Here is a 16310-nt window from a genome sequence, read left to right as displayed (position 1 = left end):
AAGTAATAATACAAAGCAAATACAATGCCAATTTTAATATTAAAATATATCGAAAAATTGTAGCGCAGTAATTTTAAATATTTTTAATAGGAGCTATATAAACAAGTTCTGTCTTAAACAAATATTTCGGGCTTTATATCATTGCAATGGTTAATTAAAAAACTTGTGGCGTTAATCCTTAGGCATTTGAAATGTTTGTGTAAATTGCAGCAAGCGACCTAGTAAATTATGCCGCATATTTAGCATGCTTAAATATACAGTTTGTAATTAAATAAAAACTAAAACCTTTGCAATTCGAAAAAAATATTTATCAAAAATCCAACAAACGAATTAATTAGTTTTTAGTGCACGTGCATTTGAGAGCCAATGGCATATCTGATAAAAAAGCAGCCCAAAGGCAGGGTACCAAAGTCAATGGCTTAACATATGGAAATTGTGCAAAATAAATGAAAATTCCGTTTGGGATTTGCAGGCACTCAATCATTCCGCTCCGTGATTGCCAAACCATTGGGGTCCTGTTCCTTTTGTTCCGTTTCGTATCGTTTCGCCCTAGTCCAAAGTCCATAGTCCAAAGCCAAATAAATGATTGAAGGTCGCAGTGGGTTGTTAACCCCTTGCCAAATATGGCCCATACGCAAACGAGGCGGGTTGGAGTGCCTGGCCTAATATGTCAACATCACTGGCACATTAGGTGGGCGGCCAGCGCTCGCATCTCTTAGCCAGGATTAGCCCTTTTTTGGCCTACTACATACAGTGGCCCGGGAGTGGTGACAGATAGTCCAATCACTCAAAATTCAGGCAACTACGCCGGATCCTCGAACCAGTGTGCATTAGCAACCAGGACTCGGCCTGTTATTAAATGCTATGCCATGGCAAGGGGGGCAAGTGGATGTGTAGGAGGCCTAGACCAAATTACCGGGTGATTTCGAGGCTGCACTCGAGACTGGGAGAAAAATGGCCAAACAAGACAGGCGACAACCGAGCAACGTTCTGTGGGAGTTGCCTTCCTTAACGAGTGCTGCAATTCCTCCTGCTTTCCTTGGAAAATAAACGCCCACACGCTGCCAAATAGGCATGGGTGCTCGCTCTAGCAAAATGACTAATTTATGAGCCATCAATCACGTGACTGGCTCAGCCATCATCCTTGTGCGTCCGTGTTATCAGCTTTAATATACCCGCTTTAAGGTGGCCGGAGAGGTGGGTGGAAGTGAGGGAGAGAAGTGAGCCCAAGGCCGGAAACCGGAAGTTGTGCGCCTTGGAGGAAGCAGCCAAAGTGCTGGCACGAACCGGAGAACAGGAAAACAAGAACAGGAGTTCCTCCAACGGTTCCACCTAGGGACAACATCATCATCATCATCGTCATCATCATGATAGGGGCCGTTTGCTCAAGTTTACCCATTTATTTCGAGCTCTCATCGAGCGAGAGTTAATTTGAGGCATTGAAACTACATTAAACAAATGACACGCAAACAACGTAAGCCCAGCCAAATCCTTGCCCTTGAGTCTTAATTACTTGCCCAGACCTTGCTATCCACCATGCTATCCATCCAGATCCCCTCGAGACCCAGTCCAGTGCTCGTCATTGCCCTTTCAGTTGCCGCCATCCGGTTGCCGTTGTTGCTGTTGCTGTTGCAACGAATTCTGCTGCTGCTCCTCGTCCTGTTTGTCACTCTCGCGGGCACTTGCGTCAGCAATCGATTCCACGGTGGCCGCCACCACTGCGGCCAGGACATCGCTGTCCAGTCGCCTACCCCATTTGGGGGCCAACTTATCCTCCGCCTCCTCGTCGCTGGACGTGATCACGAGGCCCGGCGAAGAGCTGGTCACCGGTACCTCCTGCTGATCGTGGTGGGTGAACATAGATGGAGTCGTCGAGGCCGTCTCCATGTGAAATGGCCGCAGGAAGCGACTTGGGTTGGGAAACGGCCGCCGATTCTCCAGGATAAGTTTAATGTCCCGCGCAGACTGCCACCAGCTATGTGGGTTGCATGAAACAGAGATTCATTCAAACGAAAGGGTTATCTTACCGATACCAGGGCGTCAGCTGGGACTTGACCAACATGTAGATATTGGCAAAGTAAACGGTGATCTGGGGGCGGACACATTAGAAACGAAAAAGCGAAGAAACACTGCCAAGCTTATCTACTACCGTCATGAACAGGAAGAACAGCATCCAGGACTTGGTCCACAGCTTACTCAGTCCCCAGGAGTGGGTGTGCAGGGCGTAGTACTGGATGCCCACCAGCAAAGTTCCGATAATGCCAAAGGCCACCAGCGTGAGCAGCGAGAACATCTGGCAGTCCTCCTGCAGCGCCCTGCGACTCATGGCCCTCGTGTACCACAGGCGCAGCGACTGCAGACAGGTGTACCTGCAACGAAATCTGGAAAGCTGCACAGTCCGCCCAACGCCACAAAGCCGCTAACAAAGCTGCACTGGCAATTAGGAGGAGTTGCTGCCACAGAAAGCACAGAGTGCAGAGTGCAAAGCACAGAGCACTGGCACATTGAGCCACAAAGCCAACTCAGCTGATTAAAAAGATGGGAGCCGCAGGCGTCTTTCATCTGCTGCCGCTTCGAGTGGCAGCTAGCAACTGCCATCTGCTTAGTACACTCGCAAAAAAATACTTTAAGTTACTTGGATGTGATGTGATAATGTAAAGATAACAAATGTTCACTTTGTGGCCGCAAAGTTAAATCAATTGTTTAAGTAAATTTGGTAAGGATTTTTCTGTGATATGGAGACTATATGAGGATTTCTTCGAGTGTGCTGCTTAACTTACCGCAGAGTCTGCTCCGTATTGTACTGGAACTGGCACAACTCGCAGGTGGTGCAGCGCGAGGTGCTAATCCAACACTCCAGGCAGTGCACATGGACATATGTCAGCGAGCCCTTGCACAAACACGGCGACACGAGTCTGCAAACAAATCGGAGGGCGGAAAAGTCGCAAGTTTCAGTGGGCGGTTGTGGCACAGTGGGTGGTTGGGTGGTTGGTAAACAGCGGCAACAATGAAAAATCAGGGGATTTAACAGACAGCCAACCAGATAATCAGGGATAAAGTGCTCGATGGGGCGAAGGGAAACTGGTGGGGTAGGGAAAAACTGGGGCGAACTGGTGGCGCTGTCTGCAGTGTTAATTTTAATTATTAATATAAATAAATGCGTTCGCTGGCGGGCGTTCTACTAAATGCATTAAATGTCGTGCAATTAATTTCTTGCACAATTTGCGGCTGCACGTGCGTAATTAAATGGAAGTTACAGCACCCTAAAAAACGATATTCAAATGGGCGTATAATAGTCAGTGCCAATTGGGGATTATGGTAATTTTTTCAATACTGTAACATTTATGAAAAACTTCATTGGTGATGCATCAGCGATAAGTGTAATTTATATTAAAACCCATTATAGCAAACCATAAAATTATTTTCGTAAGGATTGCGAGTGGGATTTGGTTATAAAGGGAATATCGTTCTACAGGGTAAACTAACTTCTGTAGTGAGGGTCACTTATCCTGGCACCTGAAATGTTACTCACTGTTCGGGATTATCGGCATTGTGACAAATGCGGCACACGAGCGATCCCAACGAGGGCATCGATTCATTGGATGCGGACTCGTAATTCAGGTTATTGCACTGGGTGGTACCATCGACGCAGTGGCGCAACGTGGCAATGGAGTCCGTGACCGTGGGCTTGGCTGGAGCTGTGGAATAGGCGGAGCAGGAGGCGGCGGCCAGGGCGCCTTCGGTGCTGACCAGTGGATGATTTGGGTGTGAAAGCTTCTGGAATTGCACATTTGGCTTAAGGCCTAGCGAGCAGGCCGGCAGCTGAGGATCCTCCGCATCCGTGGTTGTACCATCCTTGTACTCAAAGCACTGCACTTTTGGCCAGGAACTGATGCGAGTCTCTACCACCATCATGCCCGGCGGCGTGTCATCCGCACTGCTGGAGGACAGTGCCTCGTCAATCTCCATCTGCAGGGTGGTTTCGGGTTTTAGGTCCGGAGGATTAAGCTTATGGCCACCGGCATTGCTGGTGATATCTGATGGAGATAATTGGTATGGGTGCACTTGATATCTGAACTCATAATCACACACTAACCACATATTTCGCACTCCATTCTTGGATCGGTTCGACGATTTTTGAACATTGGGGTACCGAAATTAACCGAAAATTTTAATACATCTTTTGTATAATAGCTTTGAAGTAGCTTTCGCTTTTCTTTTGTTACGGATGGAATTGGTAATGTGGCGATTCGGGTTGTCAATTGTTTCAAGGAGTACCTGCTTGTATTATCCATGCTAAATAAATATATATTTTTATTTAAAAATAAAATTCAATATTACGTCGTTCTGGTGGCCAGTGAATTTCATCGATTTTCAGTTCGATGAAAATTCCTAGACACATTTTTTAATGAAAGATGCATGCCGTAATGGAGGCAGTTAAGCATGCGCTGGCTGGCTGGAAAACAAACTTGTCCCGCAGCCAAGTTGCCCACATTAATTGTAATTGACAGACTGGAACCGCGCTGTCAGTGCCCACGCAAAAACTCGCTTCCACGGCATCCCAGTCCGCACCAAGTGGTGCTCCTCCTTCTCCGCCGGCGCCTCCAGTGCACCCATAAACTCAAAATTGAAAGTGTAACAGTTACGGCAAATAACTTTGCCGGCGCTTGGCTTCCATTATGCGCCACTCTACGCGGAGGAGCAGGAATCCTCGGGTAATTTATGCCCCTGCCGTTAGTTCGTTAGCCGTGAGTTTTCCGGGCAGGATGGGTGCCATTTCCATATCAGCTGACACTGCCGTCGCCTCTCGCTTTTCGCTTCTCGCTCTTCGCTTTTTGTGTACCAGGTTCCAGCAAACTTAAGGATACACTTTTCGGATCCTGTAAAATGAATTAAGTATTTAACAGCGAAAAATAGTTTATATCTAAAAGTTGGCGCTTTCTTAAAGATCAACTCTGGAGATTCCTACTGTCGAAGTGTAATGCATGAATAAAATCGAGTAAAAACTTCAGTAATTGGATCAAGATAGAAAGCTTTCTTTTGCAGGGTATAAAATGCTATTTTTAGCGCTAATTGAGCAGTAAATGCTAGGGTATTTAAGTCTTCGGTCCACAATGGCAGCCTTCTGTACTTGATTTTCGACTGCCCCTGCCGGAAGCTGGCGTGGAATCCGCTTGTTCAACTTGACTTCACAGGATTGTCCGTTCACTGTTGATTTATTACGCGCCGAGTGCCGGCAACGTTTTCATAAACGCTTCTCCACGGCTACATCAGCGAACATGAGCACAAGCAATTTACTCGTGTAATACCAACGGCATCGCGCTGGCTGAACAACAACAGAAAAAAAAAACAAAAATGTATATTAAACAAAGTTTTAGGCTTTGTGAAAAGGCAGCGAACCCTTTTTTAATGGCGACCTTCGTTCGCCGAATTCGGAGGCGAACACAAAAAAAAAAAGGAGAAAAATCAAAATCTGTTTACAACTTTGTTTACAAAATGCTGCCATTGAAGTCTTCATTTGTTTATTGTCATGGTCGCAAGGAAAACAATTTCATTTGGCTCAACTTCATTAAGTGCAGACCCAGTAATTTGCGAATTTAGGAATTGGATCCCGCTTTCCGCAGGGCTTAGGGCTTAATGTAACTTTTCACGCCATTTCCTAAGCTTCGGACAAAGCCAGTGGCAACAACAAACTTACAACTGCAACGGGCAAAAGCTATAGCCATTGCAAGTGCAACTATTTTTGGCTCCGTCGAGTTTGGCCAAGTCTAAAGTCTCCCTTGGTTAGAGACGCAGAAAATGCGTCAGCAAAGTTTTTAATGTATTTTCGCCAAGTTTTCCACACGCTCGCACACAAACACATACACTCACTCACACACATACTTACACTGTGGCAACCTCAGCTGAAACTTCTTTCATTTGGCATTTTCCTGTGAGATGACAGTAAAACAAAAAGGGAAAGTAAGGGTTGAGGAGGTGAGTAGTGGTGCACGTAGAGTGAAAGTTTCCGGCCGCAGCGAACACAAAGTGTTAAATAATATAAAACTATGCTTGTGGTATTTATTTAAACCTAAAGACATTACGAAAATTATACCCCCAGCAAAGTTTCAACACTCACGGGACTGCTCTGCAGCAAACCTGTCGTCTCTCGGTGGTGAAATCCTGGGATTGGGACAACTTCTTGACAGGGGATATGGCTGTGAATCGGGTCGAGAGAGCCGAGCCGTCTTGGCTGCAGCTGAAAAACTTTTCACTTTTGATTTTCGCCGCTTTCGGCTTTGGAATTAAATATTTAAGCGCTGGCCTGGAATATCTAATTGAGCAACTCCGAATCGGGCGCTATAAAGCTACCCATTGGATAGTTATTTTTTATTTTGCCGCCTGTCGCGTTTACAGTTCCATTTGATTTCGCTTTACGGCGTGCAGAATCACAATTGCCTGGCTCTGCGGCATTACTCATACGCACTGTGTGCCAGCGACAATAACGAACGGGTAAATCTCTGTCAATGTTGCCGAGATTTGACCTTTTCCCCTCCAGCTGCCATTGAACGGTTTAATTTACATTTACCCAAGACAATTCGCCTATGAAAATGGTGGGCGTAAAAGCGGCAGTAGCTCATAAAAGTTTTACAAGCGAATGATTTTTATTTTTACGTATTACGTGACCGCTTTCAATCGGCTGTGTCCGGATTCTAGTCCCGCATCGAATGAATTTATTAGATGGCGAATAGTTTGCTACCATAAACACCCATTACGGTTTTCTCAAATCAAAAAAGCCCAAGGGCCAAGCAATTAAATTTATTAATGAGGTAGCATATTTTGTACTTTAATGTTGACACTCGGCCAACATTTAAAGTTTCCGTGTGGTGGTTGGAGTGGGGCCCAAAACTTTTTCCATGTAATTAAAATTGAGTATCACAATAGCCGGGAATAAGCAGAGAAACTAAGGTCGTCAAATAAATTGGAAACAATGTGCCAAAAAGGGCACAAAGTGTGTGGGCGATGGTGGGCTGCCAGGAAATCTCAGGCCGCTTTATTTGGAACAGAAGCAGAGACACAAAATCATGGTTAATGACTTTCCCCAAAAGATTTTCCAGCCAAGGACGAAGGCCAATGCGAAGGCGAAGGCAATGGCGCTAGGCAATCAAATGAAAATGTAATTCAAGCAATAATAAAAATGCTACCAAATAAAGGCTGAAAATGGCGTCAAAGCTGTCTCATTGCTGGCTGCTTCTGGCCGTTCGAAAAGGATTGAAGGCTATTTGAAACAATTGGAAATCGAGCTGAGCAAGCAGCTTTTCACGAAATTGGACCGACCCACTGACCTTACGACCGGCAGACTGGCTTAAAGAGTTTCGCAATTGTCAAGGGCCATTTGTATGAGAATCTTTCATTTCCTAGCAACGGGGCGTATACGTAACATTGGCCTTTTCACGCTTAAAATGTGTACGGCTTAAGCGTGCGAACTTTTTCTTGTATTTCACCACCCGACTGTGCTTTGTTTTGTTTGCTGATTAAATGGCAGTAACAAAAAGCAAAATGTTAAAGATTAACCAACGCCGGAAAACCAAAAAGAAGTAAAACGAAAGTAAACTTTGCGCTTTGTTTTTCATTGTGCCACCTCATCCTCTCCTCTCAGCTCCTGGGAGTGTTTGGGAATAACAGCAGACAAAACACGTTTAACTCACTTGCGAGAAAAAAACTTTTAAGTGCGGAATTTGTAATGCTCCCGAAACTTTTGCCACGCGGCAAGCGGTCCAACTGCGAAAAACACCTCATTCCGATCCCTTTTCTGTATTTTCTTGTAGGTCTCTTGGATACGCAAACGTGATCTGCATATACTCACCGCCGGCGGAACAACCTACACATCCGATCAGCGTTTTCAGGTAAGTCAGAATCCCCATCGGTTGCCTTAATTTGGGTGAAAACTTTAAGTTTTCCATGTCATCGCTGCAGGTTCTGCGACCCGATGGCTCCGCCAATTGGACACTGCAAATCAAGTATCCGCAGCCACGTGACTCCGGCGTCTACGAGTGCCAAATCAACACGGAGCCCAAGATGTCCCTGTCGTACACCTTCAACGTTGTCGGTGAGTTATGGCCACGTTTCTCTGGCTTTCTTTCGGCGGGGTAAACAACTTTATTTTCATTCTCCTCAGACCTTTTCACAATATTTTTAAAACACGTAGATTTTTTTGTTTACAAAAAACAGCACTTTTAATTTGACCTAATGTAATTGGTGTTCAAGAAGTAATATTCATATGTAGCTCACTATGTGGTTTCATTTGTGCCTCACAAGCTAGGTCGACTTAAGCACACTTTGAGTAATAAAAGTTCAACTGTAGTTGTGAATGACATACAGCCGTTGCCTGAGCCATTTGGCTTTAATCCCCAAAAACTTGTGCTCATCTAGCTTGGAGATGTGCAACAGCTTGTGTGTTATCTCATAACCATTACCAATGATTCACCTCCGGTGCCTGATAATCAAAATTTCGACCATTATCCGGCACAGCAAAGTAGGCCAATCGAATCGGAAGGGGAATGGGAAAAGAAGGCTGGCTGGAAATTGGTCACAAACCACCGAAGTGATTACTTTTATGGGCTAAGCTCTTGAAACTCTCCAGCAGTTGTGCGCCAGCTATGCAGGTTTCCAGAAGCTTAAGCAAGCCATACAATATGCATGTTATTTTCCCAGGACCTCCTACGGAACGTGCGAGCGCAGTTTGGAGCAGTTCGGAGCCCTTTTGGCCACCCGTCGAGCGACTCAGCCAGCTGCCTTCTTCTTGTGCTGCTCGTGATTATAACATTTTCAATTCGATTATGTGCAAATTGGCTTGCTGAGCAGAACAATTTGATGGTTGAACGTGAGCGAGTGCCTGCTGCTTACCTCTTTTCCTTGCCAATTGGTCGGGTAATTAGTGTGCACTTGGGTCAGAAGGCTCGGAAGGCTACGAACCCTTGTCACACATCAGGAATTGGGTCCTGAAAGACGTTATCCTTGGCAGCACACTCGCCCAGCCGAAATTTGTGTAAGCCTTGTTTGTGGTTTTGGTTTTTTGGTTTCGTTCCTGTTCGGTGCATTTTTATCGCATTTAATATTAGCAAAATGCATTTGGCTAAAAGCTTCTGGTGCGGAAGAATGCTCTCAATGAGCTTATTTGATCTCTGATTTGACTGCCCCCTTCCCCCTGAAAAACGCTCGCCCATGTTGTTTTAGCCACACCACATGGCCAAGCGACTTTTGGCCAGTTTAAAATGCTTTGGCCAGGGCCCCGGACTCGGTTATGAATCTTTTAGTGAGTCCGGGAATATGAACGAGAGCTTTGCATATGTGTTTACACGCATGCTGGAGCTGGCACTGGCACACTACTGCTGTCTATGTATGCAAACTTGACAGGCTGACAAGTCAGCTTCAAACACTCTCACAGAGTCGCAGAGACAGACACATAGAGTCATAAATATTACATTTGCGGAAATGCAAATGACTGCGAGGCGGCTGCATATAACCGGCCACGCCCCCACACATAGAACGCCCAACAGCCTGGGATCCTGCAACTCATTTGAATGCCCAAAAAGAAATGTGCATATAAAATATTCGACATGCCACTCACGCGGAAACAGCAAGCAGCAGGCCAGTGTGCACAGTGAAGTGCAATGCATTAAAACCACAAAAATATCTATTTATATCTATATCTATGTCTATAGTAGGTCTCGAGTTGCATGAAATTATCACTTGGGTGCAATAAAATATGCCAAGTAATTTAAAAGTAAACGCTTACTCATTTTTCACACTTAAGCCATTTACTTTCGCTTTATTGTGTGTCTCCACTGTGCTGGGGCTTGTGCCATCATTGTCGCTGCAAACAAGTTTGTTGTTATGCCAGAATTTTTATGCGCTTATGCAAATAAAAAATTGTGCACTAAAAATTCCATAAATTTATGTTTTTTCTTCCACGGCTGCTGTTTCTTTTCGAAGCCAGTGAAAATTCAATTACACGCCATTCCAACGAAAATAAAAGAGAAATGAAAGTGGAGAACGCGGCGAATGATAAACAAAACAGCGCCAAGTTGACCAGAGGCATCATAAACATAAATCGCCTTCAGTCTCGGCCGCTCCTTCCGCTTTCTCCGCCCACTTAAAACCACCCACATGGCACTACCCATCACCGACCACCCACCACCAACCAACCCACAGACTTCCGCCTTGGCCGCAATATTTTTGACATTTTAATGCTGCAGCAGCCGCTCCAATTGCTTAAATTACCAACTTTATGTACTCGACTCCAGAAAAATGTGGCTTGGCCACCTCCCCCAGTAGGTGTCAAAAGTGGGAGCATGTTTATATGCACATAGATAGCTGCAGACCCGACTCGATTTAATTTTGAATTTAAGGCAAATTACCAAACACGCTGATAAAGCGAGCAAATTGTAAATTAAATTATGTGTCCCTGTCCCGCTCAAACTGAGCGACAACAAGAGAACAGGACCCAACTGACAGCCCAAGGACGAGCAGCAGGATAAGTGCTGCTGGGGCGAACAAAATAAATCGAGAGAGCAGAGGAACCGCAGAACACAGACTTTCCTATACACTAACCCATAATAATGTCTTAGTATACATAGCTTTACATAAGAACATCTAATATTTATTACTATCTTTTACCATTGAAATCTTTAAGTAGAATTATACATATACGTAAAAAGAACCTTACATTAATATGGCTTATATGTAAGTTGAAGAGATTTTACAAGAATAGAAGCATCTGCGGCAAATATTAACTTCCTATTGTAATGGTTGTGTGAGGCCTAAGTACCCCTTGGGAAGCGTATAATAAGAAAGGTGTTGTTGATGCTTCTGGAAAAATTTGTTTACCAGCGTGAATGTAATCAAGCGTAAACGCTACCTTTCTTAGTTGAGGGGTGGAAAAAAGGTGGAGTGAAGAACAAATTGCACAGCCAGCGGAAGAGCTGCAGCCAGCCGAAGGATCTAAGGATCTGGGGAGCTGGAGAGCTGGAATTGAAGGTAATTTGAATGCGTAGCTGACAAGATGGAGATGCCAAGTAGATGGCTCATTTTGGGCACCATAAACCAACACTTTGCCTCGCTGATGCTGTTGACATTAGCAGCCAGCAAATTGCATGCAATCAAGCACAAATAATAATCCAAAGCATAAGCATAAGCAACAGCAACTGAAGAGCCATAAACAGCTTCAGGCTGCAGGACTTCCATCCCTTTTAGAACGACGTTTAAAATACACATTTGAAGTGCTCAGTGCATCTACCCTAGGGGCAGATCAAAAAATTAACTTTAATTGCCAAAGGAATAAGCCAGATTATTAATAGGTTTAGAGTTCTATACAGTTAAGAAACATATTAAAATCCTATAATCCATTTACTTGATTGAAAATGGGAGCACTCAAAGTATCTAATTTTTGTTAGTTTTTAATAAATATTTCAAAGGAAAACCCTAAAAATTCACAAACTCTTGACACTGAAGTGTTGAACAACTAAACCGATAATAACTTCCACTGGGACACTTTCTTGAAAAGTGGCTTTTATTATTTCGTTTTTTCCCTCAAGCGGCACTAAATTAGTTTCAGCTCGGGGAGTTTTCTTTGGCAGCTTGAATGGAAAAATAATTGTGTGCCCCGAAATCCATTAACGTGGCCATGCCAAAAACAAAGAAATCGTTATAAGCCAGAATTTGCAGCAATACTCTAGAGCAGTTGTGCGAAGTTCAACTCTGCCAACCCCCCAATTGTTTTCTGGGGTTAATAGACGATAGCCAAGAAATTCTTGGCAATTATGATGCACACTGATTGCTCAGGAAGCTAGCACTTGAGCTGGCTTAAAACTTAAGCGATTCTCATTGTCTGCCAACAGCCAAGTTGCGTTTTTTGCACTGTATTGTGCCTGACCCAAATCGCATGCAAATTGTACGTGAGCGAAAAGTTTACATTTGCTTAAAATACACAACAAATGGCCAGGTGAAGCAAGTGGCAAGTAACGAATAGAGTGGGTAGAAATAAGTTTTTATAAGCAAGTTGCAAGGACGAGATAGCAAGGACTCGGCCCAATTTGCCCGGCAATCAAATGTTTTACTTCCCATTTCGTTCATTTGCTGCTCAAATTACATTCTACAGCGAATGCCTAGACCAAAAAATGCCCTAATGATAAATTACTCAGATATTGCCGAGAAATAGGATAAACGAGCTGCGCGGGTGGAGGGGTGGGGGGAAATGATTAATGCCTCTGCAGCAATGTCGAATTATTAATAATAATAATAATCACAACAATGGAGACTACTGAAAAGGCCGAGTTTCGGGACTTCGTGGGCAATGATGATGTTTTGGCATTTTCATTTCCACGGTTTTCTTTTTTTTTTTTGTGGGATGAGATCTGCTGAATGGCACGGGATTTCTGACAGGCAAATGGAAATGAAACTGATAGGGGGAGGGGGGAATACTTCATCAATTGTGCTGGCAATGCGGCTGACTTTTACAAATTGAATTTGTTTATTTGATTTGACAATTAATTCCGAGCAATTGCACGTCCACGTCCGATTAATTGTCGGCCCAATAACTTAAAGAGGCCCATTGGCTTAAAGATAATGCCCGCCATCAGCATGGCCCAGTTTGATATTGTTTTTCGTGCAATAAATACCGAGATGTTGTTACATGTGTGCAAACATGCATCAACACAGGCAAAGGGTAATAAATTTTTACAGCTCTGCTCCGCAAACGAGAGAGAGAGCAGCAGAAGGATTCCCGAGGAGGCTGCTCCATTGCAACGGGCCCCAAAAAGTATGCCATGTTTTGTGCCGAGCCCACAGCAAAGTTCATCGCTCCAAATGTTTATGGCCATATAGGCTTATGCGCATTTTATGCGCGAAATCAAGAAAAATGAAAATGCATTTCCCAGACCCCAGAACACAGAACACAGAACCCAGACCCAAATCCCTTCGTCCTCCGGCTCCTTGCCTCGTGTTGGTACTTTCTGCTGCGGCTGCACAAAAATTCTCTTCACTGTCTGAGCCTGAGCTGGCTGGCTGTGTGTAAACAAGGCTCGGCAAGGACTTTGTTTGCCAGGAGTGTACAGGATGGGGGACAGGGACGGGGACGGGGGCGTTGTGACTTTGGCTTGTGGCCAGGAGTAGACTTTGCAACTTTTCGGGCTGGGTCAACAGCGGCCAGGTCTAATGAAAACTTCAAATAGCCGTGTGGGCTGACTGACTGCCTACCAGTTCTCCCATCTCCCATCTCATCCAAAATGCAGCTTTGCCAATTGCCCGGCCCACTTAATCTAATTATAGTTAAATAACCAATTTTCCAGAGGACCTCCTCTCAAAGCGATTCCCATTTATTCCGACTGTCATGCGGGTTCGCACCTGGGCAAAACCCCATCCTCTGCCTAAGATCCTTTGGAAGGATACCACACTTCCCCCACACCGTGGGAACCACAGGCGCGTAGTCAGCTGCATGTGTTTGTGTGTGAGTCTGGGAGGCAATAATTTTCGCAGCCACGGCTCCTTGCACTGCGAGGTTGGCAAAAGTCATAGACGGTTAGCTTTCGCTGCCACAATTGTTTTGCCAGGTACACACATACATTCATGCCATGGAGTACAACAACGGCCATCAGCGGCCGTACAACAACATGCCTCACTCGGCACTTTTGCCACCTTTTTCCACTTTTCTCGCTTTCCTCGGAACACTAGATATATGTATATGTGCGGGTCTATAAAACACCCAGATAATCGCCCAGCATGTTCGAATTCCATTTGGGGTTGGCTGAGCTCTCTCTTTGTTTTGGGGATGTATATTACTTTTTCTACTTGGCATTTCATTTAGATTAACATTTTTGGAACGCACACACCTCTACAACTGATTTAAGGACCGACTTAAAGGTTGGCTGCCGAAGGAGTTATGGAAAAATCATCGGGCTCACACTCACACTTTTTCCCACTGCTTTTTGGAGCATTCAAATTGCGTTTTGTTCGCTTTTTGCCACACGATTGAATGGCAGGCAGCCCGCAGCCAAAGCTTAGCCACATCAATGGGAATATGAGTGTGTGTTTCAGCTCGATACAGATGCTCCAGTTGCAATACGCCCCCTACACCCACCATGTTTTTGCTGCAATTTATTTCACTGGCTTTGCGGTTGTTTAGGGCCGGAAAAGTTCTCCTTTCCAGCACTTTACGACAGTGAAAGTGGAGCAGAAGCGAAAGAGTTGCAGCTGTCGCATTTAGCGTTCACTTTGGAGGAGAAATGGATTTTAAGTTTAAGAGAAGGGCGATTGGGACGCGATCCATTAAGGCGACTGTCAGCCATCATAAGCTTTAAGTACAAATCACATTTAGCGGCTGCCCATGATGATGTTACTCAATTGAAATCATTGACGCTGCGACAACAAAAGGCACTTCAATGGTTGACATTTTGATTTCGTGGCCCAAATGGAAGGCAGAAAATTTCTTTCCAATCTGCCAGGCTTTTGTCTCTTTTTGTCTTTTTTTTTGTTGTTGTTGCCAATTCCGCTGAGAGTGGTGTTGGGATGAAAAAAAGAAAAAAGCAGCTAGCTAGCTGCAGGTATCACCGCACTGCCCGACTGCCTTTTATATGGCATAACAAAAGCTTATCGCCAGCATAATAGAGACACGCGTCTGTGTAATAAAGTAGGGACCAGGCTCGGCAGTACCCACACTTGTACAACGTACACCGGCAGACAAACGTGCACTTGGACGTTATCATTAACATTATTATTATCATTGTTACGGAAAAGAGGAAAAGACTGGGCTTTGTGTACTGCCAGCTTAAGTGACTTTTTCTTTCCTGGTTTTATTTTGTATCTTGTACATTCTGTTTCTGTTTTGTTTCTTTTTTGCAGAACTGAAAGCGGAAATATTCGGGCCCAGCGATCTGATGGTGAAAACTGGCAGTGACATAAACCTAACATGTAAAATTATGCAAGGACCCCACGAGCTGGGCAACATATTCTGGTACAAAGGTGCGTATGCGTAATGAACTTCGACCCTGCCTGCCTGCACCTTGCCCCATTTTGGAGGTGCGCCTCCATCTCATTTACGCAATTCAATTTGCTACTCTTCACATTACAGGCAGCGAAATGCTCGATGGCAAGGGCGAGAACGAAATCGACAGCTCCATGGCCCGGATTCGCGTCGAGGATGATTGGACTGACGGCCTGACTTCCAGGTATGTAACGACTCGGCATTCCACCATTCCACCATTCAGCCATTACGCTATTCCGGCATTCCGCTTGGCAAACGTGCAAATGTGTGCCGAGTATTTCAGTTATTTCGCATTAAAATACCGCCTCACTTAATTAAGGACAGGTACCCACCAGCACTCGGCATAGGGAAGTTTAAAGCCCATACAAGCCCGGTCTGTTATAGGCTGCACTTCTGCAGCCATGTGCTTACTAGCCGGCTGAGGTAAAACGGACCACGACTTTGAATGACATTTTAAGGCCAAAGCGAAGGACGAGTCTCGGGCAGAGGAACCACCGGCAGTCTAGCTCTGAAGAGCAACTTCTCTTTAGAGAGTTGTGGTACTCCTTAGAGAAAAACTTTTTTCGAAATGCCGTTTTTTCTATTACTTAAAATGCCTATTTAAATAAATAGGTAACCATTTGAACTGTGGCTTACCCTTAAAAAAATCTAGCTTTATAGTTAAGATTGACCTCTTGCTGTATGGTATCCTCCAGTCCTAATACTTCCTTCCTCAACTTCATTACTTCCCTGTGTGCCGGAGTTGCCCGTGTGTGACTTTTAATTTGCTTTAGCCAAAGTCAAAGCTAACTCAAAGCCGGATTTGAGTTCGGAGTCTGTGGCCGATGTAGCTATTTGCTCAGTCTTAGTTTCCGCCACATGATCATTGCCCATTTATGCTGTTAACTAACGACGCAGACGACCATAAAATGCAGGTGCCGTCGACAGAGATGAAAAGGGATTAGAAAACGTTCTTGAAAAGAACTACACTGAAAACTATACCTATACCAGTTTATTATAGTTCAAATTTATTATTGAGGAATAAGGAATAATATGTTTAGTTTAAATATATGGTTGCATTTTTTTTTAATTTTTTAACAAAGGAGAAAGTTGGAAATACTTTAGTGTGAATTGAACAAAGATGTCTTATTAATGAAAATGTGCCAAAAAATACTGATACCTGTTACGAACTCAATGAAGTGACAGCAACTAATTAGGCTAATGTACGATAAACATTAAATTATAAAAAGAAGAAAACATTTTCCCTCAATGCAAAGCAACTTTGAAATAGAGTCAGCTGTGGAGGCAGCTC

The 16310-nt window shown here is 44.4% G+C and overlaps 2 protein-coding genes across 4 annotated transcripts in view; one reads left to right on the top strand and one right to left on the bottom strand.

Annotated features, from left to right (window-relative positions):
* Positions 1-16310, top strand: part of LOC6530750 (zwei Ig domain protein zig-8) — a 48112-nt gene that overhangs the window by 28561 nt on the left and 3241 nt on the right. Inside the window, exons 3-6 of the mRNA XM_002091604.4 lie at positions 7809-7886; positions 7957-8089; positions 14878-14997; positions 15107-15203. Of these exons, the coding sequence (XP_002091640.1) occupies positions 7809-7886; positions 7957-8089; positions 14878-14997; positions 15107-15203 (428 nt within the window). The remainder of the gene's footprint in view (positions 1-7808; positions 7887-7956; positions 8090-14877; positions 14998-15106; positions 15204-16310) is intronic.
* Positions 287-4264, bottom strand: LOC6530751. Of its 3 annotated transcripts, XR_005560538.2 has the most exons (7): positions 4097-4264; positions 3533-4037; positions 2781-2915; positions 2150-2381; positions 2028-2089; positions 1396-1975; positions 287-1332 (listed from the first exon to the last, which is right to left on the bottom strand). XR_005560538.2 is itself a non-coding variant. In XM_015197258.3 (6 exons), exons 1-6 carry the CDS (start codon positions 4143-4145, stop codon positions 1591-1593), a joined length of 1368 nt encoding a protein of 455 aa, XP_015052744.2. In that variant the 5' UTR covers positions 4146-4264; the 3' UTR covers positions 1386-1590. The 3 variants fall into 3 exon arrangements, 2 of the variants coding, with proteins under 2 accessions (XP_015052744.2, XP_002091641.3); XM_015197258.3 differs by lacking the exon at positions 287-1332 and having other exon boundaries at positions 1386-1975; XM_002091605.4 differs by lacking the exon at positions 287-1332 and having other exon boundaries at positions 1386-1975; positions 2150-2369; positions 4097-4263.

The sequence above is a fragment of the Drosophila yakuba genome, chromosome 2R (assembly GCF_016746365.2).
Source record: "Drosophila yakuba strain Tai18E2 chromosome 2R, Prin_Dyak_Tai18E2_2.1, whole genome shotgun sequence".
Classification (NCBI taxonomy): domain Eukaryota; kingdom Metazoa; phylum Arthropoda; class Insecta; order Diptera; family Drosophilidae; genus Drosophila; species Drosophila yakuba.
This window is presented reverse-complemented; position numbering and strand designations above follow the sequence as displayed.